This window comes from Neophocaena asiaeorientalis, unplaced genomic scaffold, assembly GCF_003031525.2.
Source record: "Neophocaena asiaeorientalis asiaeorientalis breed wild unplaced genomic scaffold, Neophocaena_asiaeorientalis_V1.1 scaffold78, whole genome shotgun sequence".
NCBI lineage: Eukaryota > Metazoa > Chordata > Mammalia > Artiodactyla > Phocoenidae > Neophocaena > Neophocaena asiaeorientalis.
Window position 1 is genome coordinate 13,305,940 of NW_020175018.1, and position 13,843 is coordinate 13,319,782.

Consider the following 13,843-nt stretch of genomic DNA (forward strand, 5'->3'; position numbering starts at 1 on the left):
TTATATATATATATATAATATATATATCTCACTAATGTTAAGGAAAAGCGTCGGTTGTGCAAAAGTCCCCCTGTGTCCCTTCATCCAGTGGGAGGCTCCCCGAGTGGGGATCTGCCAGCTGGGCTGCTTGACAGTGCTTCCTCCCAGCCTCGTGGTCCAGAGCAGTGGCGGCCGTGGGGGCAGAGGCCTCTATCTGGATGTATCCATGTTCTCCTCTTTAAAGTTACTGCAGTGCTCAATCACCTTGCTGGAGACAATGACAGAAAGAGGATTGGAGGGTGGGCTCGGGTCGGGGTGGACCCAGCCCCTCCCAGCTGATCAGGCTGCTGGATTTGTTAGCCAACGTTAACCATGATGTTGACGCTGAATGAGATGAAGCGTACAAAGTGGTGGGCAGAGTGGCCAGCATGTGCGGGGTGCCCAGGAAATGGTACTTGTGGCCACGAATGCCATCAGCCCCGCGTGCTCCCCTCCTACTTCCCCAGGCCCCCTTTCCCACCTCTCAGTGCCTGGGCATCTGTGGTTAGGGGCTTCCCTGAATCAGCTCAGGCCTAACCTCCAAAACCTTCTGGTCTTTTTTTCAGCAACATCTTCCTTCTTCACCTTTTCCCTGTACACCCAGGCCTTTTTCTTCCCCAAAGTCTACTGGTGGTCCCCAAACTGGCTGCGCATCAGATTCACCCAGAGATCCTGATCCAGCAGCAGGTCCGGGTAGGGCTAGGGCAGCTGTGCTTGCACAAGTACGAGGGCCCGACACCCTGCAGCGGCCAAGTCCCCGTGCAGCGTTTGGGAATCACCCCTCATGCTCAGATCTCGAGTCTGTCTCCCACTCTAGTCTGGCCCTTGGGAACCGCCGTCAGGTGTCACCCTGAACCCTGCACGGCCTTCCCGTTCACACTAAGCCTCTGGGTTGGTGGCGGGTGTGTGTGTGTGTGTGTGTGTGTATGTGTTCACTGCAGCCTCCATGTGCTAAAGAGGTGCCTCAATGCCTTTTAGGAAGTAAGGGATGCCTGGGGTGGGACAGGACTGGTGAACAGGCAGAGGGATTTCTCCTAAGCACCCTGCCATCAGGCTGGCCAGCTTGGGTACACACCTCAGGTCTTACAGAGATGTTCAAAGTGACTGGGGTAGGTTATGGGTCAGTCTTACCCAGTGCTTCTCAAACCTCCTGGGAGCCCTGTTGACAATGCACATTCCCAGGCTCACCAGAAAAGAAAATCTAGAGTGGAACTGAATGTTTTTAACAATCTTTTTAGGTGATTCTTTAGGGAGATTAAGTTGGAGAACCACTCATTTTACCATTCTCAAACTCAGACCAATCTGTCAATTAAATGTTTAAGCAGTGGGCTTCCCTGGTGGCGCAGTGGTTAGGAATCCGCCTGCCAATGCAGGGGACACAGGTTCAAGCCCCGATCCGGGAAGATCCTACATGCTGCAGAGCAACTAAGCCCGTGCGCCACGACTACTGAGCCTGCGCTCTAGAGCCCACGAGCCACAACTACTGAGCCCGCGAGCCACAACTACTGAAGCCCGCATGCCTAGAGCCCGTGCTCCGCAACAAGAGAAGCCACCACAATGAGAAGCCCGCACACTGCAACGAAGAATAGCCCCCGCTCGCCACAACTAGAGAAAGCCTGCGCGCAGCAACAAGGACCCAACATAGCCAAAAATAAATAAATTAAAAACAAAAATAACGTTTAAGAAGTGCCTTTTTTTTTTTTTTGCTGCGGTACGCAGGCCTCTCACTGTTGTGGCCTCTCCCGTTGCGGAGCACAGGCTCCGGAAGCACAGGCTCAGCGGCCATGGCTCATGGGCCCAGCCACTCCGCGGCATGTGGGATCTTCCCGGACTGGGGCACGAACCCGTGTCCCCTGCATCGGCAGGCGGACTCTCAACCACTGCGCCACCAAGGAAGCCCAAGCAGTGCCTTTTGCCGACCATAACTGCAGAAACAGCCAGTGAGTAGTTGTCTGGGGAGCCTCTGAGCTCCAGGCCCCTCCCCCACGATACTCTTTATTCTGCGCTGTGTTTAGAACTGGGGTAAACTTAACTCTGTTCTCTTCTAGAATGCATTCTGGGGAAAGCAAGGTCGTTACTGCTGATTGCGACACGTAGCATCTCTGAGGGTCTCTCTTGTGCACTGATGGGTGTGAGATCCCGGTAGATGATATTTTAGACCCGGTAGTGAAAACAACACAGCAGCGGAAGGCCTTGATGGCCCTGCCGTGTCCGGGACCTTCACATTCAGAAACTCATTTGCATTCTGCCTGATCCCTAGAATGTATTTTACCATACTGTGTCCTCTCTTTAGTTGGAATGTCTTTGGCCAAAAATAACGACAAGTTCTGACCTGACTTGCTAATGCCCAGGGATGAGAGGACGTAAGAAAATAAAGCTTACAGATGAGGGCAATGACGCTCCGCTCAGAGCTTGGTCATCCAGTTTCCGGCCGCACTGTGGCCAAAATGACACTCAGGGAGGCCCCAGCTGGACGTCAGTATGCTGTCCACCTCCTCACTCAGCTGAGTTGCCCCTGGGAATTTCAGCCATTCCTAACCACGAGAGGGCCTGGCTGTATCCCTCACTCCCCCAAGTCTAGGCTCCAAGCAGAAACACTGCCAGTCTCTCACCGGGCCATTTCCTTGGTCTCTTGCCGCGCGGTTGCCATCTTGATCATGTCCCTCAGGAGGGGCATCCCCCCTTCTTTGATCAGCAGGGGGCAGTACTTGTCCGCTGTGGATAGGGACAGACAGCAGGTGATCAGGGTGGGATTTCTATCAGCCTGTTGCCCAGAAACCCACCCTTGCTGCAAGAACTGCCCTCCCAGGAGGCAGGATGAAGACTCGGCCCTGAGTGAGGGCACTGCTGCAACCGGCCAGGAGCCATGTTTGCCCAGCCCTGGGGCCCAAGTTCCTGAGGCCACCTGGGGGAAGCAAGGGATGAACCCCTTGGAAAAGGCTCTTCCCTTCTTTGCCTCACGGTGGCATTTTCCCCCGCCAAATGTCACCCAAACCAGCACCTTCTACTCTGAGAAGTTTTTGTAAAAATAGAGCTTCCTAAGCACTGCCCTTTGCTATTCTGATTCAACAGATCCAGGAACCTGCTTATTTGTACTTTTAACAAAATATTTCCAGCCAGGATGGAACCACCAGGGCTACCTATTGGGTGGCTTCATGGTTCACTCCAACAAAGAACATTCTAGGGCTCGGTATCCAGGGCTATACACTCCACGGAGAACACGGGCATTTCAATGGCCCTCCAGCAGCTCTATGTCGTAGGAGCTATTTTTATCATCTCCATTTAATGACGGAAGAGCTGAGCTTCAGAGAGATGAAGTTATCCACTCAAAGTCACTCTAGAGGCTTGTCTGAGGGAGTCCGGGCTCAGGGCTCTTCCTCTGTTGCTACACTGCCTCTTTGAGGTAAGGTGCTACTTTTTAGTAAGACTAACCTCAAGGAATAATAAAAAATTGGCAAATGCTTACTGAACAGCTGGGATGTGCCAAAGCACTCTTCCAAACACTTTACATGTCTCATTTCACAGCAATCCTATGCGGAAAGTACTGTTACTACCCCATTTTAAAGATGAGGCAAATGAGGCACGGAGAGGTTGAGAAACCTGCTCAAAGTAACACAGGCAGTCTTCCCCCAAGGCCTGCACTCTTATTCACTCTGCCAGTAGCAGGACTGAGCAGTATCCAGGCACCAGGGCTCAGCACTTTCTGCTGGTTCTCTTTTCACATCAATCTTATGAGGTAAGTGTTATTATCCCCATTTTACAGAGGAGAAAACTGAGGCCCAGAGAGGTTAAATAACCTGCATGAGATCACATAACCAGTAAAGGAGAGAACCAGGGGTCAAACCCGGTCTGCAATCAAAGTCTCTCGGTGCTGCACCCTCTTTTTCCGCTCCCCCAAAGCCACTGAGCAGAGGACAGTTCAGGCTCTTCTAAGAGGGGGTGGGAGTCTCTCCGAGGAAATGAGTGAGACTTGTTTTCAAGTTCTCTCCTGTTCTCTCGGATGTCTGTTTCCTCGGGGGTTAGTTCTTGGTTTGGGTTGGTCTTACCCTGCCTTACAGAAGGCATGGAGATTTTTGACTATCTACTTGTATGGAAGCAGGAAACATTAGGAAAGCTGCCTGGGATCTCTGGATGGGCCGGCTCATCTGCCAGGCCTGCTTCTGCCGATGAGGCAGGGGCCAGCCATTATGCTGGGTGTCCCACCAATGCCAGAAAGCGGAGGGCTGGGTGCTGAGACGCAGACACTGACACCAGCTCTCATAGTACTTCCACCTGGATTATCACCTCCCTGAGGGCAAGTCTGCTTTCAGCCGATGAGTGAACAAAGGGTTAGTGGGTACTCACGGTAGACAGACACCAGGTTGTACAGGGCCCAGGTGGCCCAATGCTGGCTGACAGGTGAGATGCCCTGGGGAAGGAGGCGAAGAATTGGCTCAAATGACCTATAGGAAGAAAAATCAAGGTCACTTTTTTTTTTGCCACTCTGTGCGGCTTGAGGGATCTCGGTTTCCTGACCAGGGAATGAAGCCAGGACATGGAGTGAAAGCCTGGAATCCTAACCACTAGGCCACCAGGGAACTCCCTCAAGGTCACTTTTGATGCCGGGCATTGTGGGGGGAGGTGCATTGTCTCTTGTTGGGGGGTTGTCCTCACTGAAGGGTCCCGTGGACAAATGATGAGCAGGCCAGTAGGATGGAGGGGACGGGGGGCACCCGGCCCTTCAGGCTCCACAAAGAGAGTGCCCTGGTGAGAGAGGTCATGAGCATGAGGGAGGTAGGAGGAACACAGATCAGGTGGTGCAGAAACTGGGGACCACGGCAGGGAGGAGAGCCCCAGCCTGGGAGGTGGGGGACAAAGGACCCTGGGAAGCAGAAGAGATTGACTGCACTTCCCATAATGGCCTTCTACTATGCATCATCTGGAGTCATGGTCCAAAAGCCTGAAAAATGTATGTGCAACCTCCACCCCCTCCCCGGGCCAGTGAGTCCACTTCAGCTCTCCTCTGAAATGACAGTAATTGGAGTGTCGGCAAAGCCACGAGCGTGAGCCTGTTCCTCCCAACACGGGTTTTCAACTTCAATGTCCATCGATACAAGATGGCCCAGGTGCACACAGAAAGTGACTCAGTCGTAAAACGATGAGGGAGATGCATAGCTGCGGCTTGAAATTCACACACGAGATAGTAAGACTTGATGCCAGCTGGACTGGAGGTAATTAAATCTGTGCATAGAAAACTGCTGGAAAGGGAGACGCCAGAATGTTAGGGGGGAGATGCTCTTTTAGGGAATGAATGGTTTCCGTTTTGTCTCCTGTTGCGTGTCTGTATTTTCTCTTTTTTTTCACAACTGGACAGGTATCAAATGTTTGTAGACGACAGGCTTTGGGTACACACAGGTGTCGATGTGAGGAAACAGGCACCGAACTGTAGAGGTGAGATGTGCGCATTTACATGCTGTGCTCTACGTGGACTACACCTCGGTTAGTAACACCTGACACAGGACTAGGAGGAGGGCAAGTAGCTCGCACCAGACCTTGTTGGGAAGGAGCATCCTGTCCTAGCACTTACCCCACGTCCACGTCCCACGCCTCCCCACTCCGCACCTGTAATTGATATTTCTCCGTGAGTTGATGTCCCAGCTCTGGATGGCTGCCCACATGCGCTCCTCTACCTCCTCCCGCTGGGGTTCACAGATGCCCCAGGCCTCAGGGCCATCAAACATGATGTGGGAGAGGACGCCACAGGCATTGTAGGAAACCTCAATCCCATCAGCCTTGCTCTCCAGCAGGTTGCTGCCAAGAAGAGAGAAAAATGGAGTCCTGATCCCCAAATCCCTCTTCAGATACCAGCTGCTGGACCCCAACTAAAAGACCAGATACCAGAGGTACTACTGATTTCTTTATCACTTATCATTTGTACCCAGATGACTTCTAAAGGGGATATAAGGTCGCTTAAGGTAAGATACAGCTACAACAGGACCATTTATGGAGGGTTGAAAGAATAAGAGACCGCATCATAGAGTGAAAGCGGCATTCCTAACAGAAATCTAGGCTAACAGCAGTTACTGGAACTGAGCACTGACTAGAGCTCTGAGCATCCTGGCAGCCAAGGCAAAAAGGGAAAGAAGAGAAGTACCAACCTGAAGACACTGATGAACTGGGAAGTCATTAGCTGGGGCCGTAGCTCCTTCACCTCTGCCACATTCCCCAAGAGTCCTAGCATATTCCGATGCAGCTCCTGCTTCTCTGGGAACTCCTGGCAAAATGAGAGCCATTGGGGGTCATATCAATGAGTACTTAATTAGTGTCTGATACTGGTAACCTAGAAGCTTTATGAGCATCTGTCTGGCCATTTCAACTAGATAGACAAAGCGGGGGTGGGGCGGGTGCGGGTGCAATCTGCTGCTCTCCTACCTTCCGGTACACCTAGGACAGTGCTGGGTACACACTACAAGGGATTAAAGTGGTAGAGCTCCCTGCCACAAAATCAAAGGCTGAGTGGAGATCTGACCTATAAAATTATGAATGGGACAAACATGATTCTATTTACCAAAGCTCAAAATGTTAGTCTAAGGGAATCCTTTTGGAAACTAGAGCAAGACAATCAAGAATGAGTTTTAGGATGAAGAGACCATCCTACTGGACAGAATTCTGTCTGGCTGATACCTCAGTGGACCCCAGCCAGACCTGGAGAGTCTGAGAAATCGTGCTGAGAAGGACGGGGCTGAGTTCTCCCTTGGAGGGAGGGCTCTAAGGGAGCGCCCAGCCAGGTCGTCTGGGTCAGGGAAGACCTCTGGAGCTTCTTCCTGTTGGCAGCAAATCCTGGGCTGGCGGGCCTGTGAGTTGATCCCCACTGCCCTTCCATGGGAACCATGGGGAGAGGGGTTGCTGGGGGACATGGGGACAGAAGAGCGGCCAAGTGGGAGTCAAGGAGGCTTCTGGAGAGGGCGCTACCTTCAGGCAGTCCAGGAAGAGCTTCATGCCGTTGAAGTTAAGGAACATCTCACAGTTGTCGGGAGTCTCATCCGTGATGTTCCACAGGGCGCTCCAGGAGAACTCCATCACCTGGTCACACTGAAGCGGGGAGAGGGCTCAGCACAGGTTCACCTGGATGGGCCCCCAGGCTCCTGGCACCCGGTGACAGGGTCCCCTGACACAATGTGGACACCCCCCCAGGGGCAAGCCAGTCCCTTCTCAGGCTAGGGGAGGGGCAGGGTGGCTCCATGAAGACTCAACTTACTGTCTTGTCCAGCAGCTTCTTCTGAATCAGCTTCAGCATGGTCTGCGGGCAGAGAAGAGAGCTCGCCAGGGGGCCAGGGCTTCAAGAGCTGCCACGTCCCCCAAGAGCCAAGAGGGAGGGAAGAGTCAGCAATTCTATTCCTGTTAATACATCCCGACGAGACCAAATCTGCCTATCTATTTGGGAGGCTGTTGGGAGAAGTGCCACCCACGGACCTGATACTTGGCATCAGGACGCCTGGGTGCTAGTCCTGGCTCGAGCCTGACCCCACGTGGCTGTGGGCACGGCCCTCCTCCTCTGTGGGTTTCAGCCTCCCCAGTGATAACTGAAAGGAGGAGACTAGATGTGCCTTCCTTTCTTCAGCAAATATTTATTAACTCCCCACTGTGCACCAGGCCCTGTGCTAGGAAGTGCCGGGGACGGGATGATGGAAGGAACAAGCATGGCGTCTCTCCCTACGGAGCTCACAGCCAGTGGGGAGGCTAATGTTAAACAGATAGGCTCTCAGATATTTATTGAATCCCAGTTGGGAAGACATAAGAGGGGCACTTGGTCTGAGGAGGCAGGAGTGACTTGTACAGTGGGACCCAACAGGAGAGTGGAGGGGCTGGTAGAGGATGACAGAGTGTTCTCTAGGTGGAGGAAATCTACAGGTCATCAGCAACTTTCACCGTTAGGAAATTCTTCCTTTGGAAGTAGCTGTTTATGGAAGCTCAGAGTCTTAACCACTGGACCGCCAGGGAAGTCCCAGGAAATTCTTCCTTTGGTCCGGCCTAAATCCTCCCTTTGGGCAGTGGGGCTGTGGAGGAGGGAGGGAGAGGCAGCCCCCACCGTGCACGCACGCACCACGACAAAGCCCATCTTGCCCACGGCCTCCTTGTGGTCGTTGTCCACCTGGCAGACCAGGGCGTTGCACAGGTGCACGGCGATGCGCTGGATCGACTCGTCCTGCCGCGTGGGGTTGAGGATGCTGAGCAGGAGCTCGTTGACTCGGCGGTACTGGAACTCCAGCTCCTCGGGGATGCTGAAGTTGCAGAGGGTCAGGCAGCAGTTCCGCTGGACCTGGGCGGGGCCAGGAGACAAGCGGAGCACAGTCAGGGTCAGCCTTGGGAGCTGGACTTGAGGGGCTCTCTAGAGGTGTGAGATCATCCAGAGCTGTGGTGGTCCACGAAGGCTGCCTGGAAGAGGAGACTACGAGGCTTTTTTTTTTTTTTTAATGAACTGTAACATACAGAAGAGTGCATAAAACACAAATGTATAGTTTTGCAAATAATTATAAAGCAAACAAGCTTTTCAACAACCATGTAAACACCATTTGGGTCAAGAAACAACATTGCCAGCACCCAGAAGTCCCCATATGTCCCTTCCTTGTCATAAGCCCCTCTCCCCACGAGAGAGCCCCATCCCTGCCTTTCACTTGAAAGATTCTCTAGCATCTTGTGGCTTTTTGTTCAACCACAGGTTTGCAAGATCAACCATCTTGTTATAAGTAGCTGAAATGCATTTCTTTTCATTTGCAGTATAGAATTCTAATTTATTTATGCAGTCCACTGCTAGCGGACGTTCGGGTAGACTTCAGTGTTTGGCTACTTCAAACAATGTCCTGTACGTGCATCCTGGTGTCCGTGTGTGTGGGCTCCTCTAGGGCACCCACGCGCAGGGTGGAGTTTCTAGGTCACAAGTTGTGCACGTCTTCAGCTTTACCAGGTAACACCAGACTGTTTCCAAGGTGGCTGTACCAGTTTATACTCCCACCAGAAGCACAGAAAAGTTCCAGTCACTCCACATCCTCAATTACTCTTTGTGCTGTCTGTGGGTTTCTTTCTTTCTTTATTTTACAGTATTCTCAGTGCATTTTCCTCATAATTTCCTTCCATGCTTTCTCATTAGATACTGGAAGTTCACCATACTTCATTACTTATATAAATTAGAGGATATCCTAATCCTCTAATTAACTTGTTAACCCTTGTTAACTCTGTCCTTTTTCTCCCCCACAATATACATATATTTCGTAATTTGAGAAAAAAATTATTTAAAATCATAAAAGCAATACTTACTATAAAAATTTCAAAATATACTATCTGAGTAGAAAGTTATAAAGTCCCCCACTTAATTCTTCAGAAGTAATTGCCGTTAAAAGTTTGATGCAGGACTTCCCTGGTGGCGCAGTGGTTAAGGATCCGCCTGCCAATGTAGGGGACACGGGTTCGAGCCCTGGTCCAGGAAGATCCCACATGCCGCGGAGCAACTAAGCCCGTGCGCCACGACTACTGAGCCTGTGCTCTGGAGCCCGCAAGCCACAACTGCTGAGCCCACGTGCCACAACTACTGAAGCCCGCACACCTAGAACCCGTGTCCCGCAGCAAGAGAAGCCGCCACAATGAGAAGCCCACGCACCACAACGAAGAGTAGCCCCCGCTCACCGCAACTAGAGAAAGCCTGCGCACAGCAACGAAGACCCAACGCAGCCAAAAATATTAAAAGAAAAAAAGGTTTGATGCACAACCTTCTAGATTTTTCTACCATGGAAATACAAATGTATACTTGGGGGAGGGGAGAGGCAAAAGAAGGTTTTATCCATATTGGCCCAAAACTTCTCTTCACTTATCAACATGCAGGGCCATCCATCTTTCCATGTTAGGATGTACAGATTTACCATCATATCCCATGATGTGGGCAGATCTTACATTAATCTTTCAGGTCCAGGCCCCTATTGCTAAAACATTTTGGTTGCCTCTGACTTCTTATTTAATCAAAAAGGGAGGATGTACATGTATCTTTTTCCTCTAAGAACATTTCTAACTGTGGAATTTACGCCAAAAGATAAATGCATTCACAGTTTTGGCAGGTTCTGCAAGTTGCCCTGTGAAGAGGTTGTTCAGGTCACACCTCACCAGTGGAAAGTGCAAGTGTGTTCTTCCCCTGACCTTTGTCAACGGACATCATCAATCTCTCGAGTCAAAAAGTGATTATCGGGCTTCCCTGGTGGCGCAGTGGTTGAGAATCTGCCTGCCAATGCAGGGGACATGGGTTCGGGCCCTAGTCTGGGAGGATCCCCCATGCTGCGGAGCAACTAGGCCCTTGAGCCACAACTACTGAGCCTGCGCGTCTGGAGCTTGTGCTCCGCAACAAGAGAGGCCATGACAGTGAGAGGCCCGCGCACCGCGATGAAGAGCGGCCCCCGCTTGCCACAACTAGAGAAAGCCCTTGCACAGAAACGAAGACCCAACACAGCCAAAAATAACTAAATAAATAAATAAAGTTTAAAAAGTGATTATCTTGTTACTTGAATTTCTATTTCTTTGAAAGTTTATGAATTTGCGAGTCTTCAACTAGCATTCTTTTCTCGTTAAAAAAAAAAAAAAAAAGACAAGCCTTTTACCTGATTATAAAATCAATCTCAATGCAAGAAGAACTGTTGCTCTAAAGTCTGGAGTTGGCAGGCAGTGGGAAAGGGGGCCTTCTCATCCCTACAGAGACTATATCCCCACCAGAGCCTTTCTGGAGGACAATGCAAGAACACGTACCAAATGCTTTAAAAATACACAACCCCACTGCTCCAGCCAGTCTCCTTTTAGACGTGTCTTATGAGGAGCATCAATCACTTGTATTCAGCAAAGCCTTATTTGAAATAGCAAAACATGAAAAGCAACCTAAATGTTCAGCCGTGGGGCTGACTCAGTAAGTGCAGCCCGTGTATTTGGGGGAGCCCCGTCCTGCCACCCCTCGGGGCTGGGGCTTGGCCACTGCCTCTAAGCCCCAGCACAGCCAGCGCCAGGGCAGCCTCCCCTTGGGCGAGAACACTTCACACTATGTTGGCACCAACACTTATGAAGCCGACTTGTTCAAACCAGCTGCCCCGGGGGGAGGAGAGCTGGGACCGGAACTTTCACTTTCTAGTTAGTGCATTTTCTATTACTTGAATTTGTTTTCTAAGCAGTAGGTATCTCACTTTTGTGATCAGGAAAGAAACAATGCTTTTAAAATTTTGTCGTAAGATGTTTTGTTGATATGGGAGATGTTCACATTTACAAGATGCTGTTGAAATGAAAATCCAGGTTATACAACAGTACACACAGAATGGTCCCATTTACTAAATAGATATGCACAGACTAAAAGCCAGAACAATAGATATCCATTGTTAATCTTGGCTCTCTGTGTGCTGGGATTACCAGTGTTTTTTTTTTTTTTTCTTTTATACCTGTAATTTTTCTCCAGTAAAAATTTTGATTACTTTTATAATAAAAGCAGTTATTGAAAAAAATACCCACCTCAGCAGAGTGTCACTGGGCAGGCTAAGGAGTTAGCACGAGCAAAGGCCCAGAGTCAGGAGGACAGGAACCCTGGGGGAGGGTGGCAGTGGGCGACGGACTGGCCGGGTGGGGCCAGGTCCCAGGGCCCTGAATGCCAGGTCCCAGAGTCTGGCAGCAATGCAGCAGGAAAGGGGGATTGGGGGGGGCGGTATAGAGCCAGGAGAGAAAGGTTGAGAGCAAGCATGGCACCGGGAGGGCTCTGCGAGCCTGCTGGCGAGGCTGGGACACACAGGGTGAGCAGGAAGTGGGGTGTCTGGGTCAGAGCAGGCAGCGGGTGGGGGCTCACCGTCACCTCCTGGTAGGATTCCATGCCATTCAGCACCACCTGGATGACCTGCCGGCGCAGCCTGATGCTCTGCTCTGAGCGATACTCGGAATTGGTCAGGTAGAAGAGGGCAGCGCTGCCTGTCACTTGAATGTTCTTGTCATACTTGTGGCACTTGAGGGCCGTGATGACCAGCTGTATGAAGACGGAGTACGGGCTGGGGTTGGCCAGGCCCGTCCAAGTTGTGCGGGGACAGGCCTGGGGCTGTGAGAGGGGCTTGGACGGTCCTCTGGGGCAGGGCTCAGCCTGATCCTGCTGCCTGAGGGCAGAAGTAGGGGTTGGGGAGCAGAAACTGGGGCAGGCCACAGTCCTGGGACAAGGCCAGCGCTGGGGCAAGTTAGGCATTGCGAGGCGGGGCTGGGGTTTGGGAGGCGGCACGGCCGGTGTCCTGGGGAAGAGGAGGGGTGTAGAGGAGGGAATGGTGGGAACGGACCGGAGCCCGAGGGCCCCCAGGGTCGGGACTGACCTTCAGGGCCCGCAGAAGCTGGTTGCAGCGTTCAATGCGTGCGATGTCGAAAAGCAGGTTGATGGCCCGTGAGGTGATCTCCGGCCTGTGCTCCGTGTAGGCCTCGATGGCATTCAGCACCTGTTCCTCATTTTTGTCACCACTCACCTGGAGATGGAGCATGATCAGAACATCCCAGAAGAGGCCAAGCACTGGGATGCCCGATCCCAGCGCCGCCATCTCTAGGCCCAGGGCAGACCCCTCCTTCCCTTCTCCCAGGGCACCCTGGTCCTCCCCCCCCTCCCCCTCTCACTTTGTAGGCCGGAATGTGCGTGAGGCGGCACAGGGAGGTCTCGAAGAGCCCAAGGAACTGCAGTGGCCTCTTCAGAGCCCGGAAGGGCATGATGCTGCTCTTGGAAGGCTCGATGCTGAGGGAAGAGGGTGTTGGGGTGAGTGGCCTGGGGCCCGGGGCTGCCCTGGGTCAGCACAAACAAGGGCCTCTCCCTGGGGGGTGGCGAGGCGTTTCCTTGGGGCCCTCTGCTAGGCCCTCCGGCCTTGTCTATTTTGTTTTTGATTTTTTTTTTTTTGGCTGCGTTGGGTCTTTGTTGCTGAGCACAGGCTTTCTCCAGTTGTGGCGAGCAGGGGTTACTCTTTGTTGCGGTACACGGGCTTCTCACTGGGGTGGCTTCTCCTGTTGCGGAGCACAGGTTCCAGGCATGTGGGCTTCAGTAGTTGTGGCATGCAGGCTCAGTAGTTGTGGCACGTGGGCTCAGTAATTGTGGCACACAGGCTCAGTAGTTGTGACACGCGGGCTCAGTAGTTGCGGCATGCAGGCTCAGTTGTCGTGGCACGCGGGCTCTAGAGCGCAGGCCCAGCAGTTGTGGCGCACGGGCTGGTTGCTCCACAGCACATGGGGTCTTCACGGACCAGGGCTCGAACCCATGTCCCCTGCATTGGCAGGAGGATTCTTATCCACTGTGCCACCAGGGAAGCAGAGAAGTCCCTTTTTTTTAAAGGCAGGGGACGGACATAGACCCCACCTCTTGATGGGAGGGTGACAAGGTCACACTGTAGAGAACATGTGGGATAGGAGATACTGTTGCAGCCATCTTTGGAGAATCCTATCTGCCATTCTAGTGAGGATGTGTCACCTTTAGGTTCCCCCAACAGTCATGAAGGGACATGCCCATCAACCAAACCCCACTCCATTCCGGTGGGGGAGAGGGTTTACGGCCAGTGACAGCTGGATGGGTTTGAATCAGCTCTCTCCTCCAAACAACGAACCTGGGGACCAGCCTGTCTGCCCCATCACCTAACGAGTGGCGGGTATGCTGGCCTTACCTTAATACCACCACACCAGCTCCGGCCCGTCTGAGCGCCGTAATCTCCCAGTCACTCCCCGTGCAGTACCTCCAGCCTTTGCACGTGCTGTCTCCTCTGCTAGGACACCCTTCCTCTGGCAAACTCAGAATGAGCTTTCTGCACAGCCTGGGTGCCATTCCTCC

General features: G+C 52.3%; 1 protein-coding gene across 2 annotated transcripts in view; it reads right to left on the reverse strand.

Annotated features, from left to right (window-relative positions):
- Window position 1: 1 nt before the first annotated feature.
- Window positions 2–13,843, reverse strand: part of ZER1 (zyg-11 related cell cycle regulator) — a 28,718-nt gene continuing 14,876 nt past the window's right edge. Inside the window, exons 6-16 of one of the 2 annotated variants that reach the window (XM_024762546.1) lie at window positions 12,652–12,766; window positions 12,360–12,506; window positions 11,855–12,028; window positions 8,102–8,317; window positions 7,256–7,297; window positions 6,970–7,089; window positions 6,156–6,271; window positions 5,620–5,808; window positions 4,363–4,460; window positions 2,631–2,733; window positions 2–247 (exon numbers count right to left, since the gene is read on the reverse strand). In XM_024762546.1, the coding sequence (XP_024618314.1) occupies window positions 190–247; window positions 2,631–2,733; window positions 4,363–4,460; window positions 5,620–5,808; window positions 6,156–6,271; window positions 6,970–7,089; window positions 7,256–7,297; window positions 8,102–8,317; window positions 11,855–12,028; window positions 12,360–12,506; window positions 12,652–12,766 (1,378 nt within the window). In that variant the 3' untranslated portion in view covers window positions 2–189. The remainder of the gene's footprint in view (window positions 248–2,630; window positions 2,734–4,362; window positions 4,461–5,619; window positions 5,809–6,155; window positions 6,272–6,969; window positions 7,090–7,255; window positions 7,298–8,101; window positions 8,318–11,854; window positions 12,029–12,359; window positions 12,507–12,651; window positions 12,767–13,843) is intronic. The other variant, XM_024762547.1, reaches the window with a different exon arrangement.